Source organism: Camelus ferus, chromosome 15 (genome assembly GCF_009834535.1).
Source record: "Camelus ferus isolate YT-003-E chromosome 15, BCGSAC_Cfer_1.0, whole genome shotgun sequence".
NCBI classification, from domain to species: domain Eukaryota; kingdom Metazoa; phylum Chordata; class Mammalia; order Artiodactyla; family Camelidae; genus Camelus; species Camelus ferus.
Genome location: NC_045710.1, coordinates 39,390,939 through 39,411,537, shown reverse-complemented (window position 1 = coordinate 39,411,537; position 20,599 = coordinate 39,390,939). Strand labels below are relative to the sequence as shown.

Sequence of the window (20,599 nt, the reverse complement as noted above, 5' to 3'; positions counted from 1 at the left end):
ATGGTAGACCTTGAACCTCACTGGACTCCAGAAAAATACTAGGTTTGGTTTTTCATAACCAAAGATTTTTCACACCAGGGAGAGCGAGTCCTTTGTGGATGACGACAGTGTGTGCATCATTTCCTGAAAACGGACCCAAACTCTGAGAGAAAGAGCGCACTTAAATGCTGTTTACGTGGTCTGTGCTGTGTGGTCTGAGTGGATGTACCCCCCACAAGTTCTTACGTTGAGATCCTAACCCCCAAAGGCAATGGCATTAAGAGTTGGGGCCTTTGCCAAGGTGCTTAAGTCATGAGAGTGAAACCATCACAAATGGGATCCTCGCCTTATAAAAGAGGCTCCAGAGAGATCCCCAGCACCTTCCACCCTGCGATGACATGATGAGAAGTCTGCAAGCCACCTGACCATGCTGGTCTCAAACCCACAGCCTCCAGAACTGTGAGAGGCAGATTCTGTTGTCTGTAAGCCACCCAGCCTGTGGTTCTTTGTTAAGCGGCCTGAACGGCCCACGGCAGTCTGCATCCATAAGCTACTCACAGGCTGCTCCTCTTCAACATCACGCAGAGCCTGGTCCACTGGCACCAAAGTCAGGCTTCCTGGTCTGAATCCAGGCTCTCCACTGACTGTGCGTCCTTGGGCCAGCTCCCTGGGGTCCCCTCCGAGGAGTGGCTATCTAACAGGGCTGCTGGGCCCTGGAACTCTTGGGGAGGACACCCGAACAGGTGGGCTCTTTGGATCACAGGCTGCCTACCAGTCACACAATTTTAGACAAATGCTCTAAATCACCTTTTGCCTTTAGTTCCTTGGTTATAATAATAAGATATGGGGTGGGAAGTAGAGGAAACAGTGTTGGCCTAGAAGGCCATCCATCCATCCTCTTTCAGCACTAACCAATTCAAGCTTTCCTGTCCTGGCCCCCATCAAAGGTCTTACCATTTAATCTAGAAACACAACCCAGGATTCTTTTTGAAGAAAGAAATAGGAAGAGGATAAAAATATATAAATGTAAGATTAAAAATCAGAAACTTTCAAGTAGGAGTAACACCTAGAAATTGGAATAATCATACTTCTAAAAAAATTCTCCACTTTTAACTGTAGTAAGTAACTCAAGTCAACTATGAGTTTGTGTAAGCTCCAAACTCCAAAGGGTGAATGTGCAAGAATGATTCTCCCTGGAGGGGTGAGACACGGACTCAACAGGCAAGGCAGTGGAATTTTACACACTAACTCCTTGCCTTTGTATGAAGGGACTGTGCTTCCAGACTTGTTCATTTAGAAACAAAGTCTACCCTTCTGAAATGAACATAGTTCCCTATGTGGACTAGGCAAACTCGAACACTTTCATTCACAGTTTCTCACACCAGCTTTTACTCTCTCTTTCAGGGAAAGAAGCATAAAACCCATCCGTCATCATTGGTATTCAAAGGACACCTGCTACACCCATCAGGGCGAGCTATGTCTTGGAGGCTCTGGGGACACACACACGCTGGAAACATAAGACAAGGCTATACGTTCAGGAGCTGGGGGAAGAGAGATCTTTGTCAACACTTGGGGAAGCTTTATAGGGGAGGCAGAATGTGCACTGGCCCTTGACTGGTGCAGAGTCAATGTGTCTGTGGAGCAGGGGATGATCTGACAAAGCTGCTGGAGGTGGGGGTGAGGAGAGCGTCGTGCCAGACACCAATCCTGCCGGCCATGCAGTAACATCACCGGCCTGTGTTTCTTGCCTCAAAGGAAAGTGAGAAAGTACTTATCAGCATTTACAGGTTCAAGCACAGAAAAAGGCAAGCTGGCAGGAAGCTAATGAGTCAATGACTCAACCCAATTCATGCTGAGAATCCTGGAAAGGGCTGTGTGTGCCAGCTCCCCAGTCCCCATGGGCACCGACCTGCTGTCAAGAGAGGCCACGCTCTGATTACTACAGGCCACAGGCAAGGGAAACAGAACTTTTTACTCTACAGAATGGATATGAGGCTCAAGGAGGGTCCTGCTCATTTCACCTCTGCTGGCCTAAGGCCGAGAGCAATAATTAGTGAATTTAATGGTATTCACTCCATTTTCAAATCTTTCAGGAACTAAATGACATAAGCCTACATAAGCATTCTGTTTGCAAAATAAAGCCGTTGATTGTTGCAATTAACTCCATTAATGATGTCATCTTCAACGGTGGTTCCCACCTCAGACCTACTTAATTAGAAGTGCTGGGGCTGGGAAGGGGAACCTGAATTAGCAGAAAGCTTTCCCAAAGAGGCAGATGATCACTCAAGGCTTAGGAACTACCCATTGGGGGAGTGTCTTTGTTCAGTCCCATCCCTCCACCCACACAGACCACTGAACTACAGCCAGATCCGATCCTGAGGGAAGTGAGAAGGAAAGCGATTGGTTAGAGGTTGAATACAAAGGGAGCTATAATTTGATTTCTGTTTTTGCCCTTTTTGGTGAGATTTTTATTTACCCAGATAAATCAATCAGACTTCATCAAAGGGGCCTAACAGGAAGGAAAGGCACAGAAAACACAGCCACCGAGGAGACAGGACTGCTAGGGCTCTTGTTTATAGAGTAACCTGATGCGACAGTAAGAAGTCTGTCCTGCATTTCAGATTTTAATTGAAAAGCAAGAGCATGAAGCAATATCCTGGAGAAAGAGCCAGTAATCAGGCCGATGGTACTTCAGACAAGGAAGGCTGAGCTCTCTCCTATGGGGTCAGAGGCAGACACAGCAGCCCAGCCTGGCCGTGCGATCCCTGGCAAGGCTCCTCCCTTTCCTCACAAAGTGAAGGAACCGCACAAAATGACCTTGAGAGAGTACTTTCTGGCTTAGAGTATTTCTAGACTTAGAACCTAGTATAACAAACCCATAAAAGCATCATCAATTCAAAAGAGCATAAGGCTTTTGCACATTCCCCCCATTCTCCCTGAAAACTGCTTCCACACATCCAAAGGAGAATGAGAAGGTGAAAACGGAGCCCACACATGTGTCATAATCCTAAACAGCTTCTCCTAAAAAAATATTCTATGATGCATGCCACAATCTGGTGAAGCTCAGATGTTCTAGAGGTAGTGGCTCTGCCACATCCTTATACCCCTGCACCTGGAAGATGAGCAGCAGACACCAGACATTCAGAGTAGGTACCGATGATGTGGTGAGCTGGGACACAACCCAGAAACCACTTTAAAAGAGCCCAGATTTTCAGGAGCTAGCAAGACTGAAGGAGGATATGGTGGCTGCCACATGCCCACAGGGCCGCCAAATGTGATACACAGCGCCGCATGCCTGACTCGGAGATGCCATTTCAACATGGTCTTCCTGTCCCTCTGAGATGGGGAGCCAGATTCACAAGGATGCTCGTAGCTGGGAGGAAGGCAGACGTGCCAGGGCCATGTCCCTTACCTGAAAGCGCAGGATGATGGTCCAGATGAGGCCAAGGGTCAGCCGGTGGTTCCCATCCACGATGTCATGGGAGCCCATGTTCTCAAGATGGACTCTCTGCTCCTTCAGGAACTGAAGGGCCTTGTCCACATTTTCCAGACAGTGGATGCGCATTCGTCCCTTGGTAGGTTTAGGCTAGAAACGAATGAGCAAAGGTAGAAACAGGTCATCTGGCAGGGCAGAGACAGGCTCAGAGCTGCTGCCCAGAGCTCACACGTGCCCGTTCATGCAGCACTCTCCCGCCCCCACAAAACAGCAAAACCCTGTGCTTCTTCAGTCCGAGGACAGTATTTATCTAACAGCCTTGGGAGAGAGAAGTTTACTTAGGGGGCGACAACCGATCACTCTTTGGAGGTTTGTTTAGTTGTAGAAGCTACACAATTTATAACGAGTACAGAAGCTGGAAGTTTAGAGAAAAAGGAACCCAATTTTTATAAAGAATTTCAGAAGCTACTGTGGCCATCCACATAATTTTTTGCAGATGCATGGCAAAACACAGAGGAGTTTCTGGCTCCTTTAAACGTGAAAATAGGTTTGCCACCGACTGGTTTGTGTCGTTTCCTAAAGTTGGCTCAAAATGAAAAGGGGGACACACCGCCAAACCAGAAGCATTCCGAGTGGGGTTTTCGTGAGGAAGATGGGGAGGGGGCTGAGTAAAAGGGTGTGACTTACTGAACAGAAAGGATACAGGAAAAAAAATATGAGGGTAGTCTACTTTCAATATCCCAAATGTCTGTTCCTTTTATTCAGTTATGTTGAAATCCAAAAAAGGCCCTTTGAAGGTGAACATTTTAAATAAACAAAGCAAACGATAAAGAGATATATATATTCACACACACACGAAACTTTCAATGGGTCTGTGTCGTCTCCTGTGTCAAGAGCAAGCTCAGGGCTCTCCCGCTGGCTCCGTCTTTCCTAGCCCCTCTGTCACCCATCACTGCCCTCTAGCAGAGGCTGCGTCTCAGGCTGATCTCACTCTTCCTCACAGCGGCCACCAGGCTGGACACATCCCACTGGCCAGAAGATGTGCTCGGCCTGGCTGCTGTCCTACCTCCTGGGCCACCACCACACCCCACTCATCTTCTGATGTTCGGTTCAAAGCTCATCTTTCCTTCTAGGAGTCACTCCCAACCATTCTCAACCACTCCAGCTCTCTCAAGTCTCCCTCCTCCCAAGACCTGTATATTCATGGTCTGGACCACAGAGTTCAGGAACTACTCATGTATCTTACATTTTTGCTATTATTTCATATGTACCGTTCTTAGTAATTCCAACTAGATTACTGGCTTCTTGAGAGCAGGGGTGATACTTTATAATTGTTATATTCTCAGTGGCCTCTGGTTTGGTTCAGAGTACAAGGCCCACATAGAGTGAACCGAATGCCCACAGATGGACAGGGCACGGTGTGTGCTCTGAGCTGGTGTCCCCCAGGAGAGGCAGCCAGGTGTGCAGCGACCTGAGCACACGCAGGTGAGGGTGCGGCTGGTCCCACGGTAACATCTTGCCTGTTTCCCACTCTCCCCTCTGTAGGTGAGATCCTCTGGTACATGCTAGATGGAAAACATCTGCAGAGAAGACGACTGGGGTAGCAAGTGGCCACTCTAAGTACCAAGCTTCAGAGCACATTATTTTTCTCCCTTGACCTTCTCTTCTCCTACAAAAAAGGACTAGCAGGCACAGAACAATGTGCTTCGACTGAGGAAGTAAGACTACAAACAGAGGCCTTACCACAAGCCGCAGGTTCTATTTTCAAATAACAGCAGTGGAAAAAGAAATCCCTGAAAGTCAGGCTCTTCACACTAGTCGGCCCTGCGTATGTATCCACGGCAGGTCCCGGAACCAAACCCCTTGGGTACCCATCCAGGGAAGTCTGTATTATGGGAGTTTTGCTTACAATCTCCCCACCAGCAAACAAGACATTCTCTCTCAGAAACTCCACAACTAATACATTTCAGGTATATCAGAAATGCTAGGACTTGTTATTCACGTTAAGTCAAGTGATAACATTTACATCAAAATCAAGCAATTCAGCGTGGTAAGAAAAAGGTTAGCTATGAAAAAGAAAGGCGGTGGGACACCATCTAAAATTCCAGGGAGCGTCCAGAAGCCTCCCCCGGGCACCCTGCACCGGGTGTCACCATGCTCCTTCCTCAGAGGGAGAGATGCCTCCGAGAGGTAGGGGTGCCTGCGCTCCCTCGGGGAGGCAGTTGCTGCCTCCGCGTCTGTTTTCATGTGTGAGCTTTCAGTTCTGATTTTCTCTGGATCAGCAGTCATTTCTCAAGGTGACAAAGTGACAACTCACAGTGGTCCCTTGTTTTTCTCATGTCCTGGGGGCTTCTGGACTGAATGAGGTTCCTGCTAAACCTCAATTCAAAGATGAGTGATGGGGATTAACTGCCTGCAGGAGGTGCAGGCACTCTGGTCCCCAGGCTTCTGACATTTCTCACTGCTGTTCCACGTCTCTCTAAGGCTGGAGCCCCTGACTGGAGAGACTGGGGCTGAAACACCCTGTGCCTGGCAGCACATGCCGAGATGGAGGACGGCAGTGATGTTCTCCCCAGCCTACCTCTGCAAGGCCAGAGGAGGTTATCTCCTACCTGAGCGTGAGAGGACAGTGCGGATGGCATTAGAATGGATGAAGGGAACTCAAGTATCAGGACCCACAAAACGGAGGCTGCCCCAGTGGCCCAGCCCATGTCACAAAGCTAAGTCAGCCTGCACGGAAGGAAAACCCCAGGCAAGGAGACCGACCACCACTCACTGCAGCTTTTCACCCAGCTTGGCCAGCTCACCGCACTCCGGAAAACAAGGCCCGCGCCCCCTAAGCTGGTCCCCTCCCTGGTCCCCTGCTGCCTCTCTTAACCTCTGTAAAACCCGCTCTGGCCCAGAATCCCTCAGGAAGACTGCCCCACCGCCTGTGAGGTGCAATCCCCCACCCATGGACTGTGTTCCCTTGAATAAAGGACAGCAAACTCTACTAATTGTTTCAGTCCTGTCGGTTGACCTGAGCAGGAGGAGAACAAAGAACAGGCTGGGCTGGGGGGCTGTAGGGAGCTTCCCAGGCTCCAGCAGGCACGACCATTGTTCTTTCACACTTTCCTCTTGAAAACCTCTATCTCGAACACACAGGAGACAGCTTAAGCCTCTGTTCTCTCTCTGCGAAACTCCAGTGGCTCATGTGTTGGTTTCCACATGAATATAGGGTGCAGTGGTGTGGGAGGGGGAGGGCTGTGGGAGGGTCCAAACCTTTCCCGCAGGGTGGGAAAGTCTAATGCCACACGGCAGGGACCCCATGCAGGTGCTGACTGGTCATACCAGGTGGGAGCTATGGGTGGTTCACTCCAGACCTAGATGCAACTCAAGTCCCCTCAAGCACCAGCCATCAGACACCAGTGCATGGAACACAGAGGAAGGAACTATATTAAAAATGGCAGAAAAACCTCTCCAGGTAAATGATCAGACTCCTTCAAATGGTTAAAAAACAAACCTCACCAATTTCCAAAAGTCAGAGGAAATGGAAAACTTCCAGGAGACCCCCTCACCCTGCTTTGTTTTTCTGCAATTCTCCTAAAAATCAAACCAAGATTTGGGGGAGGGATGACACTCTGCTCTTCTTCTGCTAAAGTTCCCCTTTCTTTTTAATTTTCCTACTGCTCCTGGCCTTGATATCTTTTAAAACATCAAACATGAGCAAACCAAGTCTATGCATATGTTACTGCTGGGCAGTTTTGGTGTAGAAGATGATACTGGAGTTAAAATGTCCACATTTAAGTTACAACTTCCCTTCTTTCTAGCAAATCAGTGCCTTACTTCTCAACTGTTTAATCTATAAAAGGGCGATAAAATCAATAATTATCTCAAAGGGCTGCTACATAAATCGTAAACTAATCATTATGATATTCTTAAACCCAAAGTGTCTCTACCAAGAGGGCACTCTCTTACTTGGGCTTCAAATTGTTTAAAAATACTCCTCTCTGGAGACAATGGGAAACGTTCAGGGTCTGGACAGAACTCTTCCTCTGAGGACCAGAAAAGTTGATATATGTCAACTGAAAGGCAAATTTAAAGCCAGAGGAGAATGTTACTTAAAATAGTGGTGACAATATTACTCTTCTAATCCTGACACCCCTAAATTAAACTCTGGACCGGAATGAAAAGAAAAGGTGGTAGAGAAAATGCATGACTGGTTGGTGTCTGGAGAGGGGGAGATGGGATGAGGGAGGGGGGAGGATGTGAAAATACCCAAACCTCAACCTTTGGGCTTCTATACACAGTAAGAACTCTAATTCTAAGCTCACTAGAAAACAAGTCAGGAAAGATTTACCGAGATATTTTAAATATTACTACTACTGTTGTGCAGCTAGTAATTAAAACTAGGCTCACTGTTGTGTAGCGAAAGTTGCTTTATCGCCTCGCTATACCTCACTTCTTGTTTTTCAAACACTTCCCCACGTTTCATCTTATTGAAGCTCACTCATTTTCAGTGGCACACGAACCCCCTTTAAACCAAAAGAACAAACCAGATGTGCCAAGGTCAGACGATGTACTGGTGGCACAACGTGAGGGGTGAGAATCAAGACTGAAGCTCAAGAACACCAGCTCCCAAAACTTGTGCTGCATCAGCTTCAGAGACGGATTCGACAATGTCCTCAGGAATGAAACCCGGGCAAGTTTACGGAGCAATCGTTACAGGGAATTAATTTTAAGAAGTGTTAATGATTGCACGGAGCTGTACATCAAAACATGTAGGGTCATATAAACGGCAGAGCTCCCAAGACCTAGAAATTCTTAGCTGTGCAACCATGTTCACCTCTCTGTTAGGTGGTTTACATCTGTTATCACATTTCACTGTTGCAGTAACACTGTACAGTAATAATAACAGTTACTCTTGTTATTTTACAGATGAGGACACACCGGTTCAGAGATGAGGGGTCCGCATGGCTGGGGGGGCATGTGCTGAGCTCGGATCCCGGAGTGTGTGCTCGTCCTGCTACACCGGAAACCAAGATGCTCCCACGTGAATGTAAACAAGGAGACGTGGTTTCCACCTGGCAGAGAGTTTCCATTTTTTCAAAAAAAGAGCTATTTTTATTTTACTCAACTTCCATCTTCTCAAAAGGAAGATGAGATAACAATGGAGAAAGTAAACACAATGGAACAGGGGGAAGGGTGTCTCTCAGCAAGAAGCACTGAAGCGTTTCCCCAAGAGCAGCTTATTCTGCCAAGAAAAGGAGGCTTCTCTGTCTTGTCTCCATTAATTATTTTCAGATTCCCTAGGGTGGCACAGGCCTGTTTCCAGAGCAACACGAGCATCTCTGTCCTCTGTGTCCTTTCTGACAGGGCAGTGTGAAAGGCCATTAATGTGGAGGCAAGGATCGGTACCAGACTTGTGTGCGACTCAGAAACAAGGGGGGCTCTGCAGGCAGGGAGGGTTCCTCTGAGGAAATGCCTGTTTTTACTGATCCTCTTTTAAATCACTCTAACAAGTATCCCTGCTCTTCCCACACCAGGGCCCGTGTTCCTGTGTTTTGCAGGCACTTTTCCTGTTTCCCCTTCCCAAGGTCCCTTCTGTCCCTTCTAGTCCCAAATCTCCAACCACAGCTCCAACCCAGGGCTTGCTCCAGAACCCTCTTCTTTCCAACTTCAAAGGAGGAGTGGGAATTATGGGTCTAAATAACCAACCTCCAGCAGCTGACAGCATAATTCTAATTGCTTATTAGAGCAGCTAGTCCAAGCCCTATCCCCAAGAAGAGATGTGGTCTTGGGCAAACTCGCCGACCTCTCCCGGGTTCGTATCTCTCCCCCAACTGCCGCTCAGACTTGAGTTTGGATCAGTTACACGTGGAGGGCATCAGGATTTGCAGAATTATGGAATAACCACAATGGCAGGGTTTCTGTCAGAGTCCAGAGATGAAAAACAGAAAACAAATGTTCCCTGGAGCTGTTTTTAGTCTCCTTGAATAGAAGAGGAAGACATGAGGGAGGATTCTTGGCAGGGTATTTTGGGAGGCCCGAGGGGGGCTGGACCACTCTGCTCCACCCTGGTAAGCCCCATTCCGTCTGGTTTTCTCCATGGGTGTCCAGAGCCACCTGGAGCCACCTGGAGCAACAGCCCTCCGAGCACTGCAGGGCAGACAGAACACCATTCCTGGGAATTGGGAGAGGCCGACTGCCACATGCCAGCCGGACGGCCTTGCCGGCTGCTTACTCTGAGTTCCAGGACCTATGAGATAAAGGGGTCTAACTTCACTAAGTCACTTCCAGCTACAAAATACAATCTATGTGTAGAAGGGTGAAAGACCACTGGCATGCAAGTGCCTGCTGATCTCCTGTCTGGGTGAAGAAGAGATAGACAAGACACTACTGGTCTCAGTATACCAGTGTGATGGACACTTGCTCATGTTTTGTCTTTTAATCAAAAAATGTTTCCTACACACACCGCACACAAATGCTTCATTTAATAGAGAGGAGAGGATGGTAAGCACTAATTCCAAAATCCCCTCTGATATACAGCCAAACTCATTTCACTTTAAGTCCCCAACCATCTTCCCTACCCATCACACTTTGAGCTTTAAGCGTATAAAGGATTCCTGCCTGATTAAAATTAAACAACATGCCATGTTCCATGAATTCCTACACATCTCCTTTCTGGTCGAGACCCACCCCCAAGGAGAATCTTCTTTAGCAGGCTCAGCACAAAAGGAGGGGACCAACAGACAGGAGAGTGTGTTGAATTCCAATTATATTCCACAGTAGCAATAACTGGTCTTGGGCAAGACCCTAGTCACTCTGTCTGTTTCTTCTATAAAGTGTAAGTGTCCACTTTATTAGACTGTGAGAACTAAATAGATTACGTATGTGACAGTAAACATGAAAAGTAATGGACCATCACCACTCCTTCCAAAAACAAACCCCGGTTTAGCCAGGATGCTTTGCCTACACCAGCTCCCCGCTGATGTCCACCCTCAAGCGCTCTCTGCACTTATCCTCACGGCTGACCCTCAGCCCTCTGTTCTCTGGCTACCCACACCTGAGCCTCTCCTCCTGGATCCAGCTGGACCCCACCTGCTGGCTAGGGTTTCTAGACACTCCATCCAGAGAAGGTGTGTTTCCCCTTCTGAACTCTAGGGTTGGGGGTCATTCATTAGGTACTTTATCATAAGGTATTACTATTACCTATTACTATTAATTCGTTTTTCATATTTGTGTAATTAGACCTTAATTTAACAGTGGCATTCCTCTGTGGCCGGTTGTTTAGAAAAAAAGCAAATTCTCCCACACAAATGATATTAAAAAATAGGTAGGTTCTGTGGCCAGTTCATAAAACCTCATTTCTACAACAATACATACCAGTATGGTTCTCCTAACAAAGGCTTTATGTGAAACTCACGCAGGGCAGTTCAACGTGGGATTTAAGGCTTAGCAAATCTCATGTAAATCTATCTTCTCCACCTAGCTCAGCCTGTTTTGGAATTAACGGTGGCAAAGAAAAATGAAGTCCTTTTTTTTTGGGGGGGGGGGTGTTTGTTTTGTCTTCTTTGAGATTGATTAGTAGAATACGAAGACAGAGTATCAGGAAAATAACAGGCAAGCAAAAACCAGTGATATCTGCTACTGGGAATAGTGGGGGCTGAGGCGAGGGCAGAAGTGTTCAGAAAACCTTGTCTTCCCGGTCAGAGGTGGGGGCTCAGTCTGGCAGGAGCAAGGCAGGACACTGTCTTACTCAGAGCCACCTGGAGCAACAAAGCCCCTCTTCACGCTGAGGCCCACGGAGGACAGGGACAGACCCGGGCAAGCTTGTAACCTGGACGAGGACCCGTGGGCTCCATTTCACCACCGAAGCTCACAGGCCCCACTCCCTCCCAATGTCAGTGTTGCCATAGGACAAACCTCTACCCCTCCAGTCCCATTCTAATCTGGCTCTGGGACCTGGGACCGATGACAACATGACCAGCAGAGGTTGTGTTCACCCTTTTAACCTGGTCAGCAGATGTGAATGTCAAGGGTGGGTCTTTATTCTTTATGGAACTTCAAAAAGACATTTATGAAGTTAGAGTTCATGGTAATTCAGAGTAACACATTGGAAATGAACGGTTTTCTCTGTTGTCAACCCAATCCTGGTCAGCAGCAGCTTCCTGGCTCAGCCTCAGTCCCCCCCCCCTCCCCCCCCCCGCTCCCGTTCCCTGAGCTGACACACCTTGAGGCAGAGACAGCAACACTTCTGGACACGGGCTCTGCCCAAGCTGGGACCAGAGGTGGGGGTTCTGCCCTCTGATGTTCCTGAGCACATCAGAATCAAGTGCCTGGATAACCCAAACACCAACCACAAACCTGTGCAAATCTAACTCAAACTTCATTAAGCCGAAATGCAGGGTGGGGTTAGGATAGAACAGTCTTGATCATTAAGCTAATGTGTTTCTCTGAACTTCACTCAGTAAAAATCAGACAAATTTCCTCCTCTGTAAAGAGGGATTAACTGGCTCCAAGAATCTATTAATAAAACAAACTTAGATACTCCAGTCCCTCAAACATTTACCTACTACCTACTGCTGGTGCCAAGTGCTGGAGCTGAAATGCCGATGGAGACATGGCTCCAGATGGAGCACAACTGTTTACGTGACCGAGTTTTGGATCACTGGTGCAGAAAGCTCAGTGCAAACTGAATGTTACCTGACAATACACATTTAGTTGTGGACATTAATCTAACCAATTCTGGAAGCTCTAGCAACCTCATTCGTTTTGGAATCTGAATATGCAAGGATCCTGTGGGGTGAGCCTTTGAGGATGGATGTCCTCTCCTGCAGGGAGGGTCTCTAACATGAGTGTCTGGCAGCCTCTGCAGCCAAGAGCAGAGTGTGGTCTATGTCCCTTCCAGAAGATTCCATGAACCAAATAAACCAGCGGGCCAAAGAGGCCAAAAATCTCCAGTACAAATGAATAAGAGCTCTAGCTCACTCTATCTATGGTATCTTTATTTTTGGAGTAAGAAGATTAATCAGACTGCCCAACCTATAATCAGGGTTGGCTGTGAGAAATTAATAGTAAAAGCAGTCAAGGCACTTGGGGTTTTACAAAGTGGTGGTCACTGCTAAACACAACTTCTGGCACTGACTACCTGAGAGGTTGGAGATGGTGGCCTCTCATGTTCCTGCCCATCCCTACTCTCCCAGGTCTCTGGGATACTGCCAAAGAAAGAAAAAATTATTGCTGGCAGCAAACAAAGAGAGGAGTGGGAGGGATCCACAAACAACCAAGAATTATGCTTTGCTGGTTGCTTTTTTTCCTCCCTACTAATATTTTTGTTGCCCTTCTCAGAATAAAGGGCAAAAGGCCTGATCCCATGTATTATGTGGACATTATCAAGGGCACAATCTTCTTGGTATAAAAGAATTATGGCCCTTCAAAGGTGAACAATTTACTCCCTACAGCCCTGAAGACTGGACACTGCTGGGACAAAAATAAATGTTCAAACTAACTTCTATCCACGTGACCTTTAATGATTTTTTTAAGCTACTTTCAAAACATCATTCCAAAAGAAAAATCAATAGACAATCATACTAGGTTAAACATTAAGAGGAAAAAAAGAGGGGATTGAGAATTAGGGTTGAAAAAGTCTAGTTACCAAAATTATATTTCAAGATGCACATCACAATAAATCTAGCCTAGACTCACCTCAAAACCCAAAATGCAGCAAATGACCGGCCCTCCCAGTGTGGATCCACTGGCCCACTCCCAGCTTACAAACCATCTTCCAGGCAGCCATCAGTCACAGAGGCAGGAGCCTCCTTTGTTTATCTAGTTTGTCTAGCTTGACCCACGACCTCTCAAAGGAAGCGAGGCAACAAGACCTGCATGCTCAGGGATCACAGAGCACAGACAAAACTCACTGAGGATGAGACAGGGCTGCACTCTCTTTTAGGGGAGCCTGTTCTTGAACAGAGGGGCAGGGAGAGAGAAAACCGACTGATTTTACCCAGGCTCAGAGAGGCCCTTTTGTCCTTGGGCTAATGACAGGACAGCGTACCATCTCAGCCCCTTGCCTGTGGTCAGAGGTGTGTGGGTCAGTCTGCGTAAAGACTCATTGTGGCTGTCAAGTTACAGGGTGGAGATCAAGCTAAAAATAGGGCTTTCTGGCAGCCCTGCCAACCACCAGCATCATATTTTCCCAGTGATGTCACTGCAGATGTGGGGCTCTATCCCTGGGCGTCAGCCTTTGGCTCGGCCCCACCACCATCTACGGAACTGCGTGTATTCTGGCAGAAGACAGCATCCATTTTCAAAGCATGGTGAGACAAAACCTGTTGGGTCAGTTACAGAGACTGGTTTAAGAGTCCTTGGTTTCAGGTTCATAAACAAAAATCACATCAGAGATAGCCGTGGTAGCTCTGGGAAACAGAATGGGGATAACATTTTCACTGTAGGCTAACAACTCACATGCCCAAAAAGGCTTGGTGAACTCATCAGAAGCTCCAAGGTTCCAAGGAGACAAAACACCAGCCTCTCCCGCCACTCCTCAAATAAAGAGTGTGCGGAAGAAAGCAAAAAACGCCGGAGACCTCTGAATTGAATTCCTGCCACCTTAAAATGGCAGCTCAGATTTTCCAGAGAATCAATAAAGACACCAATTTAAAATTATTCCATGATCTCAAGGGATACAGATTCATCTTGGAGCCAGCCCCTGAGCCTGGCCCTTAAATTTCCAGCACCGTGCCCTGTTTAACAGGGGACACCAGCCAAGATCTTTCTGACCAAAATGAGGCTGCTTCATTACGGTTCAACAAAATCACCCAGACTCAGAATGTTACACGGGAGCTTTCCCCAGCTTCAGTGCTCATCTAACTTACCAAATGTCTCTTCCTCAAAAATACCATTAATTGCAGAAATCAACAGGAGACGACAAGCCCACACTTGATTTTTAGAAAACACACTCCCACCTGCGGTGCAAGACACTTAGCACCCCCACTTACCAGTCTCTCTCCGGAGAGGACCTCCAGCAGCTTGATGAGCATCCGTCCATCCCGAAGGTCGGTGTACAGGTCTGTGATCCGGCAGGACACCCGGGCGAGGTGGGAGTTGACCCACTTGGTGAAGGTCTTCTTCTGCACAGCTTCACGTTCATCTGCAAGCAGAAGAGAGCTTGTTTTACCACCAACCACAGCCTGGGCAGCAACCGACATGTACTGGTTGGGGTACGAGACCCCAGCCAGAGGAAGAAGAGCAAAACCATACCGTAGGGACATGCAGCTCTTCTTCAGCACAGTCAACAACTTGGGAACAGAGGACTCATACAATCCTTGAACACTGGAGCTCTAAGCATAACCACCAGCAGAGTATCCTCTGCTCACATTAATTTCATTTTCTCCCACCTCTGCTGAAGAGGCAACAGGATGCAGAAGGTCACAGTGGGGTCCTCTGCAGCTTGGCCCAGCAGTGTAATTAATATTTGACTGGTGATGCTTCCTAAGTGTATGCCATAGCTATTACTCCTCCAAATGCAAGTGTGGGGGAAGCACAAAGTACACAGAAAGATGTGGGACAGAAAAGCTCAGGAGACAGCAAGAGATTGCTTCCCTTGTGTTCAAAGGATCAGGCAATGCCTGACGATAAGTCACTCATGACCTTGATCTGCAATGACCCTTTCACCCGCTTAGTTGTGTGTTCAGTGAACAACAAAGAAAAAGGCAAGCAACAGGGTCAAGTACTAAGAGACTCGGCCGGGCACTGGGAGAGCAGGGCCTGGGCCTGAGGTTTCATAAAAAATGTGCTAAGACACTGGGTTCAGTGCCCCTTTCTATGAAGTGAATGGACCACTATCATCTCCAAACTTCAACCATTTGACGAAAAGGCAGCTGCCAGTTAATGCTCTAAAGTGTGGCAACTGTACGTCTAAGTCATCCAGGAAACAGTATCAGTTTTTCAAGCCTCAGTGATCAAGTTCTGTCCAATTCAAAGCACAAAACTGTAGACACTTGTGCTTAGAACCGGCCCTCACATCCCATACAAACAGGCTTCCCATTTCCTTGCTTCTGAAGAATGTTCTCAGTGCAGGCTGCTGAAGACCTTCCACAGAGGCTCACAAAATGTGCCCTGGACCCACAACTCACTCCCCGACTGTTCTCTACAGAGCTGCTGCCCATCAGACACTAATCCTACTTCTAGTTCCATCAGCATGAACTTGTCTCAAAAGGACCCGAGACTTTCTTCTTTCACTGTTAAGCCCAAACCCACCGAGCAGTTTATACACGAGCTTTCAACTCCACTGAGTGGCAACATAAAAGCCATCCTTGCTGATGGGGCGTGTACTTGGTGTCCTTGGTTCCCAGGCTGGCCAGAGCATCCTGGGAATGTCAGCCTGGAAGGCTCCGCTGAGGTCTCCACCCACCACAGGCAGGGAGCGAGGCAGAGACAACAAGAGATGAGCCTTTACTGCTGCCGACCTGGCAGGTGAGGCTGACGGGGCACCTGCCAACACAGCCACCCACCTGCACAGCCAGCAGCTCCTCCCTGCCCAGCCTTCCCCTAAGGGAACAGCCCGCCAGAGGAAAAGAGGGCCTTTCCCCCTGGACAACCAAAAACAGACAAAGGATCAGAAAGGGCAGGGCTAGGGGAAGAAGAAAGAAGGCAGTGAGGGGAACAGTACAGACTGAAAAGGGAGCTGCACCAATAACATCACGATGGGTCACAGAGAAAAGATCCCATGCATTTTTAACCACCAATCATCCTGATGGAGGGTAACTTTATGACAGTGACATGAGAGCTGTATTTTTTGGCCTAAGGTTGTCTGTTTTGAAAGAGCAGGTCCAGAGCTGAGTACACAGATGTGTGAAGCTTCTCCTAGATACATGTCACAGATGGCAAGGTAATTTGTGGTTCAGATGCATTTAGGGTCAACTTTTTAAAATTACGGTATCTTTTATGCGCTACAATGGAGTTGGAAATGTCTTTAATAAAGCCCTTGATGGGTATCCTAGGCTGTAATTAAAGGGTTTGGGGCTCAAAGTCACTACCACACCCAGCCTATCAAGGCAATAAGATCAAAATGAAAACCTGCTTGGATTAAGTTATTTCTAAACAAACAAGTACCAAATGTGTCCTCCACCAACTATCACTCCTCTGGGTGAATCTCATATTACCTAAACACCCCAGCTTCTTTCAGGCTCTGAATGAACAGGTTCCTTTACAAGGAGATTCCGAGGATTTGCTTCCAGACAGTCGACGTGCACCCCCAGCACCCTGTCCTGAAGAGTCACAGCCCAGGCCTAACCCTCCTCCCAACGAAGATGTCACAGGTGGAGCAGAGAGAACTGAGAGGAAACAGAATGGGCTGAGGGCTCCCTGGGGCTGGTGCTGATCCTCAGGAAATCCAGAAGAAGGGAGGAAAGAAGAGGAGGAAGACAAGTTCAAAAACACAGCTAAAGAAAGGAGTGAGAGCTTGCTTTCTTGCCCCCTCCTCCTTCCCCTCGCTCTATTCTGCTCTTGGCATCAGGAATAGGCTCCAGGGAGCACGTATGTGTTGGAAAAGCAGAGGGTCCATGCTCCTCGGGCTCGTACCACCACACTGGAAAAGGCGTGGAAGATTCCATCCAGAGACTGGACCAGAATCAACACCCTCATGACACACTAGGGGCGGGAAATGGGCTCAGTCAAGAGCCACAAAGCCCAGCCAGTGTAGCGTGTCCTCTTACAATGGAGTGCTTGGTGAAGAACAAACCCTTCTGAGGCCGGAAGGAGGGGAAGGGAGGGAAGAAAATCTACCCAGCAGGGGGCCAGCTGAGGATGAGGCTGCCTGGTCCTTGGGGACTCCGTCCTTTGTTCCACCCTTCCTGGGAAGGCGCAATGACATCACCCCTCACTCCCAACCCAGCGAGGCCGGGGCAGATTAGGCCAGATGCTGGCCCGAGGAGGAGCTGGAGGCCCTTGACACAGACAGAGGAAGACAGTCCACAGGCATGCTTCCAACTTCAAGCCAGAGCTGGGTGAGGAGGCGGTGGGAGTTGTAGAGGGAAAGGCACCCACTCCTAGTTCTTCAAGTACGAGCGACTCTGGAGAGGTGAAAAGGGAGCCCTCCCAAGATCCCTTCTGATTTGGTTATTTAGACCAGTGGATCTCAATGGGGAGCGATTCTGCTCCCCAGGGGACATTGGGCAATGTGCAGAGACAGGTCTGACTGTCACAACCGGGGGGCAGGTGCCATGGGCATCTAGTGCATAGAAGCCAGGGATGCCGCTAAACATCTACAGGGCACAGGCAGCCCCCATGACACAGAAGTATCCAGCCCCAAATATCAGTAGAGCTTTGTGTGTGTGTGTGTGAGGGGGGTTGCTGAGAAACCCTAGTTCAGACATTCTGGGCTTACACCAACCCCAGCTGGCATTAGGACACCTGAGTTGGGGTGCTATTCATTCATGACTCCCTTTACTCGCATCAAAGGGTATTTGATCCTGATGGCGTGCTGGTTGGTTGATGGCAGCAGAAACTCCCTGCCCTCGGGCCTGCTCATCCCACAAAAAGCTGGCTGCTTCCTTGAAAGGCAGAGGGAGAAACACAGGGGTGGGCTTGGCCTGGGTAAGTGTGACATAGGCATTTCTGTCCCCCATGCCACTTCCGCCCTCCTTTCCCCTTCCCGGGCCTTGTACTGCTATTCAAGCCAAATCCTGCCTGCCTTTCCCCAGAACTGACCCGAAGGAGCCCGACGCTCTGGCAGGTCCCACCAGCTGTGCCCCAAACTCCACAGGTTGTGCCTCCAAGGACCAGGTACCCATGGCTGCTCCCTGTGAGCATCTCAGCTGTGCTGCCCTCACTCCGCATTACACTGATGTCGAGATGTCGAGGGACTCACCTAGAGGTTGCTCTGGACATTCAACGAGAGGATGTGAAGTTCACCTCAAAGTGCCCGGCGTGTTATAACTGCTCATACCCTGGTTACCTCTCCCTCTCCCCAGCAAAGCAGCCCTCTCAACAACTCAAACCACTGGAGAAACTTACCAGGGAGCATGGAATCATATTTCCTAAGGGTGGAACAAAGCTTTAGCAGTCATCTGAATTAACTTTCTTTCAAAAGCAAAAACTCCCTTCTACTGCACCTGGACCGGCTAGTTAAAAATTCCAAAAAACGGGGGGAAACTGTATACGTAGCAGGAGATTGTTAATAGTTGTATAGGAAGAAAATGGCTTACTACTTTTTATTAAAATAATAATAGCATTCACTGTGCACTTACTATGTCCCAGGTATTGATCTGTGTGCTCTACACTAACTACTCCATGAGGTAGGATCTAGTAACTCTCCAGGGCAGGCTGGCTCCAAAGATCAGGTTCTCAATCACTATGCAATAATGCCTCTGCCACAACATTAAAAAAAGGAAAAACATGGATCAGTGATACAAGATAAACAATCAAGGATCATCTGTAATCTCACCATCCTAACCCAAGTCCTTATTTTGTGTAAGGGGCCGCTCTATCACTGGTTAGCTCCAATTATTGGGATGCTGTCTCCCTGAAGTCTTGATCTCACTCTGAGCCCATCCAGGCTCACTCTACCTTTGAAGCTACGGAAAATAGGTCTTTTCACTCCTCCACAAAGAGGCCTTCAGGTCCAAACACTCCTCACCGACCCCTCTTTGCATGACTGTCACCATGGGGTGGGCAGAATGGAACCCAAGATGGTACCTGAGGACATGGCCACCTCTTGGTCACCTGAGTATCACTGTATACTACAGATATAAGCCTGGACTCGAGGCAGCTGCAGCACCAGCAGTCCAGAGACAGGAAAAGTGGAGAACCATGTGAAAAAAAAAGGGCAAAAAGAAACCAGCAGCCCTCTGCAGGAGGGAGCCTTGTGAGGCAGCCTGTGCGTCAGTGCAGGGGTGGTGGTCAGGAAGATGCTCTCAAAATAAGTTTGCCAGAACCACAAATTTTACCAACATGCCTCTGGAACCCTGAGAACCTAAGAATCAGAAGCTCTTCTAAGTGCAAAGGTCCAGCCAGCTAAGCCATAGCAACTCCACAGAAGCAAATGGAAAAACTCAATCTTGACTGAGAGGCCACGTCTGCGTCAGCTTTTGATTGGAAGGCGCCAATTATGACATTCTAACACGGTGCTCCTTCCTGAAAACAGAATTTTACAAGATGGCGGGCCTGCAGTAACACCATCACACATTTGAACAGCAATTTATACTTTATCAAAGCTTACTAGATCTGCACAGCAACTCTGTCAGGGAGATGGGACATTAGCATCGTGATCTCCAGCAAAGCCCTAGGCTTGGTGAGGTGATGGGGTGCTCAGTGTCACCAGCCAGCCGTGGTGGGGCTGGTGTACGCTGGGTGCCCTTGGGCTGCTCTGTCTCTTCCACTGTTCGGGTTAAAAGGATCAGAGTATTTGGCTACATGTTCTCCTCCAAGTACCAAGATTCACTTTCCTTTGCTCTTGATATGTAACTTAAAATTTTCAGAAGATGATGAGATATTTAGAACAGAGAAACATATTTGCTTAATTTTAACCAAAGGGCTGTGAATATCCTCTCCATCATCCCCTTCTAAAAGCACCTAATCAACTTCCTTTCTTTTCAGGGAATGACTATGATCTATACTGGAAGGTTGAAACACTTCAATAGTTATTTACTCTGGAGAATTGGCTGTAACTGGAAAAACAAACATGGTGTTAACATGAGTTAAGCTACAGGATAGAGAAATAGCCTTGATGAACAGAAGGGCATTGTGTTACAGAAATGACTGTACAGTGTCTTTCTGCAACACACTCTGTACAGAATGCTAAACATAACCATATTCACCATATGCCACAGTCCTAGCTATGGAAAGGGCTGGGAGCCAGGGAGGAAGAAAGACCTGAAGGTAACCATCTCTGGATGGAAAAGAAGGGAAATACAGAAATAAGAACTGACAAATGACCCCATTCATTATTCCCTCAAAGACTGAATTCATACCTGGCTGAGGGGAGCTAATCTTTTTTCTACTTTTCAAACAGTCTGAACCTGCTGGTGTAACCCAATAATATTTTCTATCAGGATATTCCTCAACTGTGCTAAGATAATGGCCTATCTTAAGAGTTGTATGATTTTTTTTTTTTTTTTGCATAGACACATAGCTAAGTTAGGTGTAGACTTGAGTTCATAGGAGGGAAAGTGGTACAAGGATGGAAGCTAGAAAGAAATC

General features: G+C 47.8%; 1 protein-coding gene across 6 annotated transcripts in view; it reads right to left on the bottom strand.

The window, feature by feature from the left end:
- SPTBN1 (spectrin beta, non-erythrocytic 1) overlaps window positions 1-20,599 on the bottom strand; it is a 204,033-nt gene that overhangs the window by 72,058 nt on the left and 111,376 nt on the right. For all 6 annotated transcript variants that reach the window (XM_032497549.1, XM_032497550.1, XM_032497551.1 and 3 more), the window contains 2 exons: window positions 14,398-14,549; window positions 3,392-3,565 (listed from right to left, as the gene is read on the bottom strand). In XM_032497549.1, the coding sequence (XP_032353440.1) occupies window positions 3,392-3,565; window positions 14,398-14,549 (326 nt within the window). The remainder of the gene's footprint in view (window positions 1-3,391; window positions 3,566-14,397; window positions 14,550-20,599) is intronic.